General features: G+C 33.8%; 1 protein-coding gene across 3 annotated transcripts; it reads right to left on the bottom strand.

Moving 5' to 3' along the window:
* Positions 1-1,223: 1,223 nt before the first annotated feature.
* Positions 1,224-14,936, bottom strand: GEMIN2 (gem nuclear organelle associated protein 2). Of its 3 annotated transcripts, none has more exons than XM_037834873.1 (10): positions 14,763-14,936; positions 14,300-14,384; positions 11,779-11,868; positions 11,456-11,515; positions 9,336-9,449; positions 9,091-9,135; positions 7,943-8,011; positions 3,766-3,876; positions 3,486-3,544; positions 1,224-1,930 (listed from the first exon to the last, which is right to left on the bottom strand). In XM_037834873.1, the coding sequence occupies exons 1-10, from the start codon at positions 14,897-14,899 to the stop codon at positions 1,891-1,893; spliced, it is 810 nt and encodes a 269-aa protein (XP_037690801.1). In that variant the 5' UTR covers positions 14,900-14,936; the 3' UTR covers positions 1,224-1,890. The 3 variants fall into 3 exon arrangements, with proteins under 3 accessions (XP_037690801.1, XP_037690803.1, XP_037690802.1); XM_037834875.1 differs by having other exon boundaries at positions 14,312-14,384; XM_037834874.1 differs by having other exon boundaries at positions 14,772-14,936.
* Positions 14,937-17,850: the final 2,914 nt, after the last annotated feature.

Raw genomic sequence — 17,850 nt, 5'->3', positions numbered from 1 at the left:
GAAACACATGAAAAAATGTTCAACTTCACTAGCTATTAGAGAGATGCAAATTAAGACCACAATGTGATACCATCTAACACCGGTTAGAATGGCTGCCATTAAACAAACAGGAAACTACAAATGCTGGAGGGGATGTGGAGAAACTGGAACTCTTATTCATTGTTGGTGGGACTGTATAATGGTTCAGCCACTCTGGAAGACAGTCTGGCAGTTCCTTAGAAAACTAGATATAGAGCTACCATTCGATCCAGCGATTGCACTTCTCGGTATATACCCGGAAGATCAGAAAGCAGTGACACGAACAGATATCGGCACGCCAATGTTCATAGCAGCATTATTCACAATTGCCAAGAGATGGAAACAACCCAAATGTCCTTCAACAGATGAGTGGATAAATAAAATGTGGTATATACACATGATGGAATACTACACGGCTGTAAGAAGGAACGATCTTGTGAAACATATGACAACATGGATGAACCTTGAAGACATAATGCTGAGTGAAATAAGCCAGGCACAAAAAGAGAAATATTATATGCTACCACTAATGTGAACTTTGAAAAATGTAAAACAAATGGTTTATAATGTAGAATGTAGGGGAACTAGCAGTAGAGAGCAATTAAGGAAGGGGGAACAATAATCCAAGAAGAACAGATAAGCTATTTAACGTTCTGGGGATGCCCAGGAATGACTATGGTCTGTTAATTTCTGATGGATATAGTAGGAACAAGTTCACAGAAATGTTGCTATATTATGTAACTTTCTTGGGGTAAAGTAGGAACATGTTGGAAGTTAAGCAGTTATCTTAGGTTAGTTGTCTTTTTCTTACTCCCTTGTTATGGTCTCTTTGAAATGTTCTTTTATTGTATGTTTGTTTTCTTTTTAACTTTTTTTTTTCATACAGTTGATTTAAAAAAGAAGGGAAAGTTAAAAAAAAAAAAAAGAAACAATACATCTCTAATTTCTTTAGCCTCAGTTTAGTTGAATTTTCAAAAGTAATCTTAACTGATAGACTCTTATAACTTGTAGTCTTACTCTTGGTAATTTCTGAACCTCATAAAGTTTGAAAAAAGAAAAAGCTATGTATGTGAGAGCTATTCATGGTAGTATTTTCTATGTTAAGTTAACACTGAAAACAAATTAGATATCCAAAATTAAGGGAATTTTAAAGTAAATTATGGTAAAAAAAAAAACAACAACAAAAAACCCAACAGACTATTAGGTTGCCTTTTAAAAATGCATTTTATGAAGATGTAACAAGAGAAAAAAACAAAACATAAAATCTGCTTCAATTATAACGTGTGGAAAAGCTATTGGTTGCCTGATTATTATTATTCCCAACCCCCTTTCCCTTTTCCACCTCCCATAAAGGATGGAAAGGATTACAACTTAATTTTGTTGATTTTAGACTATGAACATATTTGTCACTTAATCTACATTATTTTACTTCTAATACTAAGGGCATTTATCCATTGTCTTTTGTTTTAAGAGTCAAGCAAAATTTTAGTAACCAAAACAAGTTTTCAATAAAGTTTTATATGTATTAGGTATAAAGATAATGAAACAGTAAACAAAATAATGTAAAATTTCATCATACAATTTCTGTGTAGGCTGCTTCACCAATAACTGGCACTAAGTTTTAAAAGCATGTGATTGCAGAAAACTATTCAAAGTGATAATCAAAAACTGGGCGGGATTTTTCATAGATATTTCGGACTTTCAAAACAATACATTGCATTTTCTGAATATCAACTTGAGCTGCACAGGTTAAGATGAGGGCCCTTCACATAGTGTTGAAGATGAGAGGCTTGTGCTTGAATTTGCATTGCATTCCTCAAACTTAGGCTGTCTTTATCACAAAAATCTTCTATTCCTGAAATAGCAGCTACATCAAGATGGATCATCAGCTAAATCACGTTGGTCAAAATACCTATTTTAAAAAAAAGAATTTAGTGTATGCTAAAAATATTAATTGTAGCACAGCTTATAATTGCAAAACATTGCAAACAACTCAAATGTCCATTAACAAGGGGACTAGTTTAATAAACAATGGTACATCTACACAATGGAAGTCTATACGTATAAAAAAAGGAATGAGGGAGATACCCACACTTCTACAGTAAGATTTTCAGGATTTATGAAGTGAAAAAAGCAAAGTACAGAATAGTAAGTTTGGTATATTACATTCTGTGAGTGTAAGTAGGAATATAAATGTATTTATTCACTTATTTAAAAAAAATCAATAGAAAAAGAAAACCAAAAATTAATAAAATGGTTACCTCTAGGATAAGGGAGAAAAGACGGTAGAGAAGATAAGAAGCTAAAATCTACAAATGTATCAAATTATGATTTTGATTTTGGAAGAATGGAAATATTTTATGCAATTTAAAACAAGATTAAATCAAAAAGAAAATCACTAGCCAAACTCCACCAAATGAATCTTACCACATAACATGTTGGTGGAATAACCAAACAGAAGAGAATTATTTCAAATGGTTACATGTATTGTGTTTTGACTATATGTCCTTAAATACATCTTAGAGATAAGTAACATTATTATTATTTTTATTCTGAATGATTATGTGCTTACTGTAGGAAAAAGCCACTAATTATGGTAATGTTAGAAACCAGAATTTTCAGCATAGGAGAAAAGAAATAAAACATCATGTAATATTACATTATGCAATATTAAATTAGAATTGAAATATAAATTTGAACTCATGATTTTATTTTTTCTGGTTCTAAAAAATACATATTTCATAGCTCTGTTGACTGAAAAGGCTAAAAGCAATGACTAACCTAATAACATTAAGTTCCCTTAGTATCCGAACTGTTGTTTCTAAATACCATTTCCTACTTTAAAAAGGAACTAGCATTACTGGGACAAAAGGCTGATTCCAGGTCTGGAGCTGGAAATGTCCAAGATTCAATGGAATCACCTTGGCAAACCAGAAAGTAAGGAAGCTACAAATGATCTCTGGGACTGTGTCAAAAGGACCTAAGAACCAACCTGAAGGGCTCCCTACTAGCTAAAGATGGGACAAAAAAGCCACCTAAAAAGAAAGGCAATATTAGAATGGAAACATTTAAAATGTTAGAATTTAATTGAAAATTCCCAGTGCTGGATAGGAGATGGGGACACTTATCTTCAGTGAGAACACAGAATGGTATGAGCCTTCTGGAAGGCAAACTGGCACTAGGTATCTCAGTTTTAAAAGTATATACTGACTAATAACAAAAAAAAGTATATACTGACTAATTTCTAGGCATTTACCCTTAGAAGCAAACAGAGCTATTTGTATAAGGGTCTTCATTGCAACATTATTTATAAAGAAAAACTGGAAACAAAAGGCAATTGATTAATTTGTGATACATACAATATTGTTCCTTAAGCCTCAACTTCATGAACTGTAAAACAGAAACAATACTATCTACCACCAATAACACTACCATAAATTAAGATGCCAAGAATTACTTAACCATACCTGCTAACCAAACAGATTAATAAATTTAAAGCAGGAATTTGCTCATCATCTTTGCTGTCCTAAAAAGAAAGAAAGAAAAATTTAAATTTAGTCTTCCACCCCCTAATTTTTGAAAGAAATTTCCTTTTAAGATACAAAAACAAAAATTTTATTAGATGTCATATGGCCAAATCTAATCCTAACCAATAAAATACATATTTTCCTATTTCATTGGAATCCTCCTTTACCACCATACAAACGAATGAGTGCTTTCAATTTGAAATAAGAAGTTGCAACTTACCACTAAGAGTCTCACTTCAGAGCACCTTCTTGCAAGCTGCCGGATCAGTGAATGAGCCTCAGGTAATAAGGGTTTTTCAAGACAAGCCAACAAAGCATAAAGCCATCTTCCCTAAACAGAATTAAAGTAAGTAATAAGTAGGCAATACGAGACCATAAGGTTAACTTATTTTTTAAAATGTTCAATATTGTTCCTGGTTATTTGGAATGAATAAATTCATGCAACATTTAATTGTATTATGTTTGAATACAGACAACAAAGGGTTATCTACACAGCCAGGTGATATCTCTTGTATCTTTTAACTAAAAACAGATCACTGGATACTTGAAAATATTTCCCAATTCCCAAAGAGTTCATTTCAGAGATTTCTTGCTACCACTGAACTCTTAACTTCATGGTCAAAATTGAAATTAAAGATGTGTACAAATCCTTGCAAAAATAAAGATACATTTTTTCTTTGCCCTTAGGTATAAAAATCATTTTATAATTTCATAGCTTTGTCCTCTGGGTCCATATACAAGGATTATACTCTAGATGAAATAATGTTTTGGTTCTTCTATAAATACTTGGAAAGCCCATGGCAGGCTGAATTTACAACTCCCCTTTTTAAAAGTAGGTTTCTCTTTTCAATTACAGAAGTACTATCTATTCAATGCAGAAAAACTGAATACAGAAATCACAAAGAAAAAAACAAACCTATAATCCCATCATGCAGATAAAATTTCCAGCATTTAAAAATGTTCATCTTTTCCTATGCATCAAATTTTTTCAGTAGTTTTGTCACTGTAATACCTTTCTAGCTGTCTTTATAACTTGTAAGGCACAATGAACATTACCCCATGTTGTTAAATGGTATTAACATGGGAATGTTATTAAAGTCTTAACATGGGACTTATATTAATACACTTTAACCATGCATTTATACTTTCCTGTCAATGATGGTTTATTCTTTATTCCTCATAAACTCTGTGAGAGTAAAATGATAGCTATTGAACCCCCAAATCTAGCCTAGAGCTGGAACATGATAGAAGCTTAATTAAAATATTTGTGGAATGAATACATAAACATGATTTTAAAATGAATGACTCTTCCATTATGGATGCACCATAATTTATTTAACCAATCTTCTATTACTGAACACTTAGGATGTTTAATTTTTTGCTATTATATAAACAATAGTGTGATAAACATCCTTGAACATATGTTTTAGAGCATCTCTAGTTAAGTTCTTAGACTGCATTCCTAGAAATGAAAAAGTAGATATCAAACAGTATGTTCATTCATTACGGTCTCTGAGATAGAATCACTAAATTGAACCCCAGAAAGGTTATATCAAATTAGATTTCCATCAGCAGTGTGTAAGACTGAGCTTATTCTGAGCAAGACACCACCATCACTTTTGGGAAGGCTGAAGAATGTTGGAACGAAGTTGAAATAGCAATTTATGCATCACTAAGTTTTTTCCTTAAGCAACGAGACTTTTTTTAAACAAAAAGATTCACATCCAGGTTTCTTTTATAATGACTTTCTCTTCTATATTTAAAAAACAATTATACATTTAAACTTGACTCAAATTTTAAGGCATACATTTACTACATAAAGACAGCATTTAGGTATTCCTCTACCCTTAGAGGTTGCTCAAAACCTCTACTCATTGTCTAAAACATATCTATACAGAAAGGTTCCTTCTCTTAAATTCAGTAAGCAAACTGTGAGAATACTAAAAATAGAAACAACACCCAAGACCAAAAAACTGAAAGGCTTCCTTAATAGCTTCACACTTGGATGATAAAATAAGGCTGTATTTCTCAAATATATATTAGACAAGTAATCCCAAATAAAGAAGTTAAAAAAAAAAAGGCCCTCAAGTTTTACTAGTTTATGATAAGCACTGTAACACACATTTTTACTTTAAACAGTCAAATTCCAGGACTAGAATTCTGATGATATGATTATTTAGAGGAATTGAATACCCATTTGATTTCAGAGATATATTACTCAAAATAAGACTCAAAGGATTAATGTTAAAATTCACGAAGTCAGTGGTCAGGGATTCAGAAACATTTTAATGGCTCCTATGGCAAATATAACTAAAATTTTTTGGTAATACATTTTCAATAAATAATAGGGAAAGCCAGATAGTACCCTCTTGAGTGGGTAATCTTTAGAATTAAAAAAAAAAATAAAAAAAATCATAGAACAGTTAGAAATACAAAGAAGATAAGGAAAACAGGCCAGATAAATAACACTGACAAAAGGTCACTATCAGACACAAAGAACTGATATAAAATTTTATGTTCAATATCTAGATTTCAGTGAACGTTAGCCTAAGAATATGACCAAAGTTATCTATTTAAGGTGTAGCTCATACACTAATGCATGGGGAAAATATTCTGTTTCATTGATACAGAAAGAAAAGTAAATTACATTTCTACTAAATTTAGTAGTAAATTTACTAATACAATACATTTACTACTAAATATTCACAAGTTTGAAAAATATTCACAAGTTTGAAAAATAAGCACAAATTATAAAATAATGTTAGAATGAACCATGTAGAACTGCTGATAATCAAATATTTTTAGCTTACACAAATGGCAATTTCCTATGATGCACCTTAAAGTGGGATTGCAGAGAAGAGAAATCAGTTTAAGTATATATTACTGATGGCTTTGTAAACTGGTTCATTTCTTCTGGAAAGCAATCTGGCAAAATGTAACAAAAGTTTATAAAACCTTGCTGTAATAATTCTAGTCTAGAAATACCCTGAAAAATTAAAAAAGAAATTGGTATCAATGTTTTTAATTTAAAGCTGCAATAGCAAAATACAGGAAAGGATCCAAATGGTCAATAATCAAAGTAAACTAAGAGACATTAAGACAATGGCAATTATGTGAGTTACATTTCTCATAACAAACCAGACTGTACTGATTACAATTATGTAAAAGACATTATGACCATTGAAAGAATCAGAAACATGATTTTTCACCCTGTAAAAGGTAAATGGTAGATAATATAGATTTAAAAAAATGAAAATACAAAAATATAAAATGAAAGTCTAGTGATAAAAAGATACGGTCATTTTACTTAGGGAAGACATCTATCTAAATAGGCTGGGAAACTTATACGCTGTCCTGCAATGTTGGTTTATTTGTCTTTCCTAAGAGACCATAGGCTTCTAGAAGACAAAGGTTATACCTTTGTTTTATCAACACAGTGGCTAATACATAGAAAGTGCTCAATAAATGTTTCTTAAATGAATGCACAGAACTCAAGAGGTTTGACAGGGAGCTTCAGAGCCTTGGACACACTCTATTGCAAATATTGTCAATTGTGAAAAATATTTGTTTCTACAAATTAAGTCTATCTCAAAGGATGATAAAATTTCTTAAAATCAAATTAGGGGGATTAAACAACTAATTCATTTATATAGCACTCACCAAATTCACCCAATTTTGAAGGTGAAAAAAGAATTGGGAATATAAAGCAATAAAGTAGAGGGACAGTGTACATAGTTGTTAAGAGTACAGACTCTAGAATGAGACTGCCTGGGCTTGAGTCTCAGTTCTGCCAGTTACTAGTTGTGTGACCTTGGGCAAGTTACTTAACCTCTCTGTGCTTCAGTTTCTTTAACTACAATGGGGATAATAATAGTTTAATAGGTTGCTGGAGGTTTCCATGAGTTACTGTATACAAAGTTCTTATAACAATGCCTGGTACATACTGCTTGCTGTTTCTGTTATTTCTCATATTCTTATATGGACTGCATTGCAAGGAAATTTTGAAAACTGCATTTCAAACTTTCTTTAAGCCAGTGCTACCAAAAGTGGGGTCTGCAGACTGGCTGCCAGTCTGTGACCTCTTTGTTACTGGTCTGCAATGAGATAAGGAGCTTGCAACAGGATATAAATCAATTCTTTTGTTCAGTTAACATTTTTTTTTTCCCAAAGCAAGACTTTTTCAATGAAGGAAGTAGTACAATGAATTTACATTCTGGTGTAAGATCCTTATTTCATTGCAAACCGGTATAGTTCTGATTATATCTATCTATCTATCTATCTATCTATCTACATACACACAAACATACATGTTTAAATATAAATACTGTAGATCATAGCTCATATATAAGTATATGTAGTTTGGCCTGCATCGTGAAAATAAGAAGATGTAATACTACCAACTCTGGAGTAAAGTCTCTTTCTCCAAACCAATTACTCAGGTACTCCAAGACACTAGTTACTGTTGCCTAAAACAGAAAGGGGTGGGGTAGGAAAGAATTACATTAGTAATAAAATGCTGACAAGTTCAACATGAGCTTAAGTTTAGTTAGAAAGCAACTCTGATATTTCAAAAGGCTACCTTCTTTAGACTTCCAGAGAAAACTGTGACCTTAATTAGTAATTTGATTAGATAAGTGACCCAGTGAAAAGAGGCTTTTTAGACAAATGTTCTTACATACTCTCAAGTATCATTGTCTTGATTTAAACCCTATAATTTAGTTTCTGAGAATAAACAACTACTCTTCAAAAAAAAAGAGAAAAAAGAAAATTAGCTACAGAGAAATATGTTTTAAAGGTACATAGAGTTTATCTAACTCTTGAGACTATTTTCTAGCTTATTTAAATATAGGTGGATGTTTACAAAAATCATACTGAGGGAATTTGATATAATTTCTACAGTATTTTGATGCAAATAACCAACTGAGGGAAACTGTTAGCCAGCATGATTTCTAAGAATATGGCCCTTAAAAAAAAAAATTTCTCTTTCAAGGGTACCCAATATGATGTGATGACAAAACAGTCAAATTTTTTATTTGCTCTGAAAATGGATGAGTTCCCACTCACAAAAGAATGAAGACTCAAAGTTCAAATTTCTCCTCTCTTCTTCCAAAAAATTATGTATTTTATTCTTAATGGAATGGTAGGACATCTACCATAGAAATGGCAATCTAACCTTAGTTATTTAATTTAAACCGCAGACTGTAACATTTACAAGTGATATATATGTATACAATTGAATAGTTGAGCACCTCCACCCAGAGCATGAGTTAAAACTGATCTGGGATTAAATCCCAGTGACAACCTTTTACTTGCTGAAAAACCACCTGCAAGTTACTTAACGACCAATTTTGTTTCCTGATCTAAAAACATGGATGCTAATAATAAATCCCCAAATAGGGCGGTAGTGAGGATTAAATGAGAACCATTAAAAAGTTTAGCACAAAGCCTCGTATACTTTAAGTATTCAGTAAATGTATTCAAATACTTTCACTTAAGAACTCCCCTCTTGTCTCTTTCCCCACCCCCCACCCAAGATGGATTTTACCTGATTCATTCTGCTAACAATACTAAGCAAGGGAGGGAAACCAATCTGAAAGAAAAATTGATAACACAATTTACTAAAGGGTATTATAAGCAGAGCTTCATTTCTTCCCCAAACTAGTGAATTTCTCATCATAAAAAAAAGGCCATGTACTACATTTGACCCAGGCTGTAGTTTGTCGACCACTTATCCAAATGATACACCAAAATTAGAACCCTTTTTGTTTTGTTTACTCAAATGTCACCTACTTGTACATAATCGATTCCTGGATTTTCATTTGTAGCTGGTCCAGCAGCCCCTTCAGCACATAATCGTTCACCCAGACAAAATTTTTTCCAGCCTTCTTCATCCTCAGATTTTGGCTGAAAGACAAAAAAAAAAATGAATTAATTTATTTCAGTCTGTTTATTTTTATATTGAACAGTAAAAATGGAAGTTAGGATCCCCCCATTTCCACCACCTCAACACAGATATGATGCTTAAGTGGTCACACCATATGTGGTACACGTTTAGTTTAGATCACACTGTAATGGACACTGACAAATAAGGTCGTGTCCAAAATAGGGTGATATAGATGGAAATTGGTATGAGAAAAACATGCTCTAGGAATGCTTACAAAAAGGAAGGATGTTTATCCCAAGGAAGGAGACATGATTGTATGTTTCACATACTTCAAAAGCTGTCCCATCTAAGAAGGAACAGATTTATTTTGTGTTGCCAGATGGAAAAAGTAGGACCAGCTTATTATACCCACTGTAACAAAACAATTTTTATTTGTACATATCACCACCTTGTATATTACTCTGCATATGTGCATATGCCCCCACCCTACCCTCAGATAAATAACTTTCATTAGATTCTTGGGAGGACTCTGATACCACTAAAAGGTTAAAAGCCATTGTCTTAGAATGATGTGTCCACCTTTTCCCATTATTCTATTAGTTCGCAGACTGTTTCTATTTCATTTAGCACTGAATTTTAATTAATTTACCAATTGTTGAATATAGGAGGTGCTTAATAAATTATTGGATTAATTAATAAATAAATGTTTTACATTTACATGGTTACCATCAGAGTGGGCTTCAAAATTTTTTTCATTTATTATTATTTATGTAATGTTTTATATTTGTCATGATGAACATTTTTAATCAGTACCTAATATTCCATTGTTTAGATGGACCATAATTTATTGAATCAATTAGGTTAGGTTATTTCCATTTTTAAAAAAATCTAACAAGTTATATTATTCCTATAGCTTCTTTTTGAATAAGTGAGCATTCTTCTAAAAATCCCACACTGAATAATAATTAAAAAAAAAAATCTACCTACCTACTTAACCACTCTTTGCCCCAACTCCCACCCACTGCATAGTGAAAGGAACATACACTTTAGAGTCATACAAATTTGGCTTTGAATCCCAGCTATAACTCTTATTGACTAATTGATCTTGGGAAGTGATGAGGTAGTTCCCTTCACATCTTCCCTAGAATACAGCTTCCAACTGGTATGCAAAAGCATACAGGTATGTCAAATATTGAAACTCCAGCTTTCTGTGAAGGCTGGTTGCCTCAGAAGACTTTGCAGGTAGCATTCTCCATTTATCCCAATGTATCACCAAGTAAAAGAGTATTCGGAAGCACTACCTAGAGGAAGCTTCTTAATATGAAATCTCTAAACCCTTTGGAACTGGACAAAATTTTGTGCATAGGTACATTTCTTTTTCTCAGAGGATAAAGAGCTTTAATTAGATTTGCACGAGGAATATGAGTCTCCCTAAAAGATTAAAAACTATTGCCTTGGAATAATGTGTCCACCTTTCCTCCAACTCCCTTTTTTATTAGCAGTCCAGATGTAACATTCCTATTGAAGAGCTTAAAATTACATGTAATCTAATAAAATGTGAGAAATACCCCCTTCCAGTATGCATGACAAGCTTCATTAAGATGCCACAGGTTCCAGGAAGCAGAGACGATACTCTGTAAGCATGTGGGTTTGCTTCATGGCACCATTCCCTCATCAGGAAAATTTAATAAGCCTTTATTCAATCTCTCTCTAAATACTGAAAATGAGTTTATTTCCTAAAAACATAAACATCTAGAAGAGCCCCTAAAAACATGGAAAGGCCTAACAAGTATTTATGCAAAAGTCTCCCAAGATCTGTGTATTTAAAAGAGTTAGAAAAATACAACTTGCATTACGAATTCTACACTTTACAAGCTATTGATTTAATGGAGTTGTTACTATTAATGATATATGGAAGAGAATAAAAGTAATATGGTCCAAGTAAGTGAATCTTTAAAAACTGGAAGTACAGATTATTTCAAACAGGAATACACTGTACACCTTAAACTATGAAAAACTCACATACCATGGTCACATTACTATCCAACTGTTGTGATTTCCAGTGGCTTCTATGTTTGTTCACACTCTAAAGGAAGAAAAGTTTGAAAGACATCTTCAGGGAATAGATAACTGGAAATCAATTTCTGCACAAAATGCTAACAAACTTAAAACCTGGAAAATATCAAGCTGTATTATATCTAAGGATTACAAGAATAATTTGAAAATTGATTCATAAATATTATCTTTATATTTCAGAATCATAAATCTTATTTTTCTGACTACTGTCTAAGAATTTATATAAATCTTAGGAAGGGGTTTAATTTGATTCAATGATTAAACTACACTTACCTGTCGAACAGCTGAAAACCGTGCCACTTGTTGCTGTTGCCATTGTAGTGTTGGGGAATATCCTTCAGGAGCAGGCTGGCATCCTGAAAGCTAGAAATCAGTTCAGAAATGTTATATATATGTTTAAGGTTCTAACCTGAATCTCATGTCTTTGCAAAACAAAACTAGAACTAAGGTAAAAAGTGAATAATAAAGTAAAGAATTGATTCAGACTACACAAGAAAAATAAAGTACTATAGATACAAAAAAGTAAGCATTTCACTTTACTATAAATGTCCGTGTTAAAATTGTTAGGAAAAGATGTTCACATATTCACTTCAATAAGAGCAATCTGCAATGGTTTATAGTTGAAATATAAGAAAATCTAAGTGACATGAGCCCCCAAGATATAATCTAGCCCTACATTTTTTTTTTAATAATAGCAAAAACAGTTTGAAACAAAAAAAGATGATATATCTAAAATAAAGAATTGTGGTATGGGCAAAATATACTCAAACACCTTAAAACGCTTTACTTTAAATATCTACTTCTGTTTTCTAACACAGCACATAGTTCACAATTGATCACATATTGCCTTGAAATAAAACTTAGTGTAGTCACTTTTAAAAATCAAGTATATAAAACATCATCTTCCATCAACTAAAAGCTTCTGAAAAGGAATTGCATGAAACATTATAGTGTCTGAATTACACTTTCCTGATTATACATAACAGATAAAGGAATTAGAACATAAAAGGAAAAGGAACTTATCAAAATTTAAAAACTGCTGCTCTCCTTTGACTTTAGGCTAAATATCACTTCCTCAGAGAGACCTTCTGTGACTACTTTATCTAAAGCAGTTCTTCCTGTTACTTATTGGTGATTATATACACTTGTTTTCTTCATAGCAATAGTCACAGTATGAAATTAATTTGCTTGTTTATTCTCTGTCTTCCTCTAGAAGAGTAAGGACCTTTTCTGTCTTAACCTCTGTTGTATTCCAATTGCCTGGCACAACCTAGATGCTTAACAAATAAAAATGCTGGATAAATTAATGAATGAAAATGAGCAATGTGCAAGCACCAAGAAAAAGTGTATATTTGGGTTTCTAGTCTTAAGAAACTAAATACAGTCAAATTCAGAACATGTAATTACATATCTCAGAACACATAAACTACACTGAAAAGATTAAATACCAGCGCAATAATTATGAAGATACAACTGGAAAAAGGCTTCTTAAAAATAAAGCTTGGCTATCTTTAAAACTGTGTTCATAGCCGTCACGGTATGGCCTCTAGCTGGCCAAACTCCAGCCAAATGAGAACGTGGGCTCTTTACCATGGCTGGATTGGTGGTAAAGCACTCAGGAAGCAACTGGCTATAAAAGCCATTGGCATTTGTTCACCCCTTACTGGAGAGGAGAAGAAACCTCATTGTTACAGGCCTGGGAATGTTGACCCTTCATGAAAATTAGACTTTATCAGAAGTCCACTGAACCTCTTCCCTTCCAGTGTCTGGTGCTAGAAATCGCTCAGTACATCAAAACAGATCTGCACTTCCAGAGTGTACCTACTGGTGCTTTGCAGAGGGCAAGTGGGGCCTATCGGACTGGTCTTTTTGAAGACACCAAACCTGCGTGCTATCAATGCCAAACATGTATCAATTGTGTGAAAAGACATCGAGCTAGGGGGAAAACGTGCTTAAGAATCCACTATGACAGGAAACATTTCATGCTCAAAAAATTTTTTTTCCTCCGCTTCTTCCTGTTATTGGTAGTCATGAATGTTAGATATTTTTTTCCCATGGGGTCAAAAAAGTACTTAAATATATGATTGTGAATGGAAAAATAGGGGATAGACATCAGGTACTGGCAGTTTTTCCATTTTCATTTATGTGTGTTTTTAATATAAACGTGGGGACATAAAGCATTAATGCAAGTCAAAATGTTTTAGTGAACAAGTTTCAATAGTTCAACTTTATAACAATTATAAATAAACCCATTTAAATTTTCTGGACAATGTCAGCATTTGTACTGTTTTAAAACAAGTAAATTTCTTACTGATGACAACTAAACGGTGTTTGTAGCATTTTTATTATACAATAGATTCCATCTATTCACTATACTTTTTTGAGTTGTCCTACATGCAAGTATATGTTTTTAATGTTGTCTATCTTCTGTGCTGTTCCTGTAAGTTTGCTGTTAAAACACACTAAACTTCAAAAAAAAAGAAGAAAAGAAAAGAAAAAATAAATTGTGGCATAAGTAATCTATTTAAGCACTCTTCAGGACTTCAGGATTCCATACCAAGTCCCTAAAGTAAAATGGGCAAGTCTCCACAAATGCCAGGGATACTAAAAGCTTCTTTGGAGGCACTAATTGCCAAGTGTCCTTCAAGAAAAAAAGTACAACCAAATGTGTAACTTCTGTAGGAAGTAGTCAACTCCTACTGACACCATAACTGATCTGTCAGATACAATCTGAAAAGCATTGAATTTTTAATATTTTCTGTGAAAATAATCCCAGAAAGTTAATAAAACTCACAGAAACATTTACAGTTTGCCTTCTTTTCAACTTCTTTGGATCAATCTGAGCTACCACAACATCTGGACATAAAGCCGCTTCAATCCTACAAATAAATAATAAATGCAAGAAATTTAACTATTGTGCTTTTTCATGCGTATTTAAACAAGCGTTCCATTTCTAGAGTTCATTATGAATTTAGAAAAAAAATTCAGAATTGCAATGTCAGTACTAAATAACCTATTTCTGAAATTACCCAGGTTGAAAACAAGGAAATCTAACATTATACATCTTGACGTGGGCAACCAAACTAGTCCAGGTTAAGATGTAATCCAGGATACTCGATCAGACCCAAGTTCCCGTGGGAGTGGGGACAGGCACACTAGCGAGGCTTTATCACATAAAGGAGTCGGGCAGAGTACCTAGCGCTGTGCCTGGGGAAGAGCGGACGACCAGCCCACCCGCTCAGAACCAGTTCACTCACTGGACCCGCCTCAGGTATTCCTGAGGCGTCCTCGGGAGTACAGAGGGATCGAAACCTTCTGACACGTCGCAGGGCTCCACAGGCAAGAGCCGGGGCATCAGCTCTTCCACTGCAGACTCCACTGGTACCCACGCCATGGCTTCCTGGCTAGTCAGTACCACTCAGCGTACGCGCCTAGTCCAGGTCACAGCGCAGGCGCAGAAGTAGGCGCATCTTGTGCGGAGTTGAGCGAGGGGCGGGGTTTAGGGGGCGTAAATGCGCATGAGCACACCTAGTCCTTCTCTCCAAGTTAGGGATCCAGGAGTTAGATTCCTCGTAAGGGTTCGCGGTTGTTCTCTCTTCTAAGACTAGGATAAAGACTGAGAGAGAGTTATTAATCTTTATGCATCCCTAGCAGTGAGGGCTCCTAAAATGTTTTTTGAATTAATGAATGAGCAGTACTTCAGTAAGTATTTATTGCTCTCAAAATTTTTAAACTCCTGGTAAACACGTAACTTACTTAATTTTTATTACACTTTGAAGTAGATGGTTTTATCCCGGTGTTTGTAGGGAAGGAAATCGACTCAGAGGGGTTAAGTACAACAACTGTGATTTTCTCCCAAAGGGGAAGATTTATCCGACAACCAAAAAATGAAAATTAATTTTCCAGAGGAATTTCTCGTGTTTGTCACCTCAAAGATCATTTTATATTTGTCGGAAATGAATAATTCTCCTAGGGTAGTCATCACTATTTTTTCTTTTTTTTTTTTTTTAGAAAAATTTTGCTTAGATGGAAATTATAAATGTTTAGAAAATAGATAAGTAGAAAGATATAACAAATGTGGCAAAATGCTAATAGTTGGTAAATCAGTATGGCAGGGTACGTTGGAGTTCTATGTATTGTTTTTATATTATTTTTGCAAATATCCTGTAAGTTTGAGGTATTTCAAAATAAAAAGTTAAAAAAATACAAATACTGTAGTGTAAAGGAAAAAGCTGATGCCAACGCCCAGAGATTACCATTACTAATATTAGATCAATCTTGTGAAGTATGTACTATTTATTATCTCCATCTTACTGTTGAGGAAACAAGGCAGAAATGCTTTAAGTAACCAACTCAGGGTCACACAGCTAGCAAATTGCAGGAAACAATGGAGGTGTTGTATTCTTTTTAAACAAGCTCTGAGTGAATACAAATTGACCTTTATTTTCTAAAGCTTATATTTACTTTTAAGGCAGTTTTTAAAAGCATTAACTTTAGCTGGCAAGCAATTGATTTCTAATCCAGGATATGATTTTCTAATTGAAGACAAAGTCAGGACATTCCTTACCTTAAAAGCTGAAGAAGTAATGCTCAGGAACAGTAACGAAACAGTTGGGGGACTTCGAAAGAAACTGCCTGGCTCCAAACTGGTTAATATTTTTTCACTGATTTTGGGAGTAGCATAAACTGAAGGAGAAGAAATATAGGAAATTAATCCCCCTCCCCATAACATTTGAGTAATAACAAATTTGAAAAAGGGAAGCAGTGACTTCATTTCTGGATTTTATTATTTTCATGCAAATATATATTTTTAAACTGATTAATTTATTATCATCACCCCCCCCACCCCTCCACCCCCATTCTTCTGGAGAAAAAACCCGTGACTACCTACTGACCAACCCCCAATGGAACAATGCTTTATGCTGGACTCCACGCAGTAAGTACGTGGCAGAAGTGCATGTGGATCAAAGGAGAAAGAGGAATAGCAGAATGGAACAAAGTTTGCCCTGGGAAATAAATTATTTTCCAAAAGAAGGGGTAAGTGATAAGATATAAAAGTGATTCTAAAATAGTTTTGAAATTTTAATTACACAAGAATGGGTTCATTCAGGAGACAGGAATGTAAACTAAGTAAAAATGTTTAAGGGTTGCTTTCTCACTACAAGTCTAATCGGAATTAAAATGATTAGTAATGAGCTATGGAAGAGATTTTAATGATTATAAATTGAATATTGTACTAAATACTTTTGAATGTTTCAGTAAGATATGGAGGCAGCAGAGAATAAGCTATAATTGATTGATGAATTTGCTCTGAAGAAAAGAAAGCTTAATTTCTGGAAAACTATAATAACCAATTTATCTAACCTCTTTCCATGAAGAACTAAGGTACTGAACTACTTCTGGTGCCCTATTTTCAAAAGATTTGCAATCAGTTTGCAGTTTACAATGGAGAGATTTTTCTGTTTCAGTATTTCTCACATTGGAGGTTAGCTGTAGAAGTTACGTAAGGGTTATGATAACAGAATACCCAACAGCTGTTTATTGGTAATGGTGGTATCTTTTAAGTCACACAGAGCTAAACACCAAGGTTGTTCCTGTGTTTTCCATCCCCTAAAGCAGTTCACTTATTCTTAAACATTAGTGTGATGGTTAGGTTCATGTGTCAACTTGGCCAGGTGATAGTACCCAGCTGTCTGGTCAAGCAAGCACTGGCCTAACAATTGCTGGGTGGACGTTTGTGGCTGGTTAATAAACCAACAGGCTGGTTTCTTAAATTATCAGTCAATTGGCTGATGACTCACTGAAGGGCATGTCTTCCACAATGAGAGAATGCAATTGGCTGGATTTAATCCAATTAATCAGTTAAAGACTTACAAGGGAGACAGATAGAGGACCTTCACTTCTTCGGCTGCCCAGCAAAACGTTTCCTGAGGGGTTCATCGAAGATGCCGGTTCGTTTCCTGAGGAGTTCATCAGACATCTTCCTTGGAGTCGACAGTTTGCTGACTGCCCTACAGAATTTGGACTCATGCATACCCACAGTTGCGTAAGTCACTTTTATAGTCGTAGATACCTCTCATTGATTCTGTTTCCCTAGAGAACCCTAACTAAGACAGTTAGTATGTGTAAGAATCATCTGGAAAAATTGTTTAAAATGCAGGCTTCTAGTCCTCTAACCCTCTCCTCCAGTGTGTCTGATTCTGTTGATTGGTTGTGAGATTCAGAATTTTACATTGTAGGAAGCATTCCAGATAAGATACATAGCTTAGCCCATCCATTTTATCCTTGTCTTCCCTTTTTAAGATGTACTACAATAAAATTGCTTCTGTCTTACCATATTTTTTT

This window comes from Choloepus didactylus, chromosome 4, assembly GCF_015220235.1.
Source record: "Choloepus didactylus isolate mChoDid1 chromosome 4, mChoDid1.pri, whole genome shotgun sequence".
Taxonomy (NCBI): domain Eukaryota; kingdom Metazoa; phylum Chordata; class Mammalia; order Pilosa; family Megalonychidae; genus Choloepus; species Choloepus didactylus.
The sequence above is the reverse complement of the archived record's forward strand: the minus strand, read 5'-3'. Positions and strand labels throughout refer to the sequence as shown.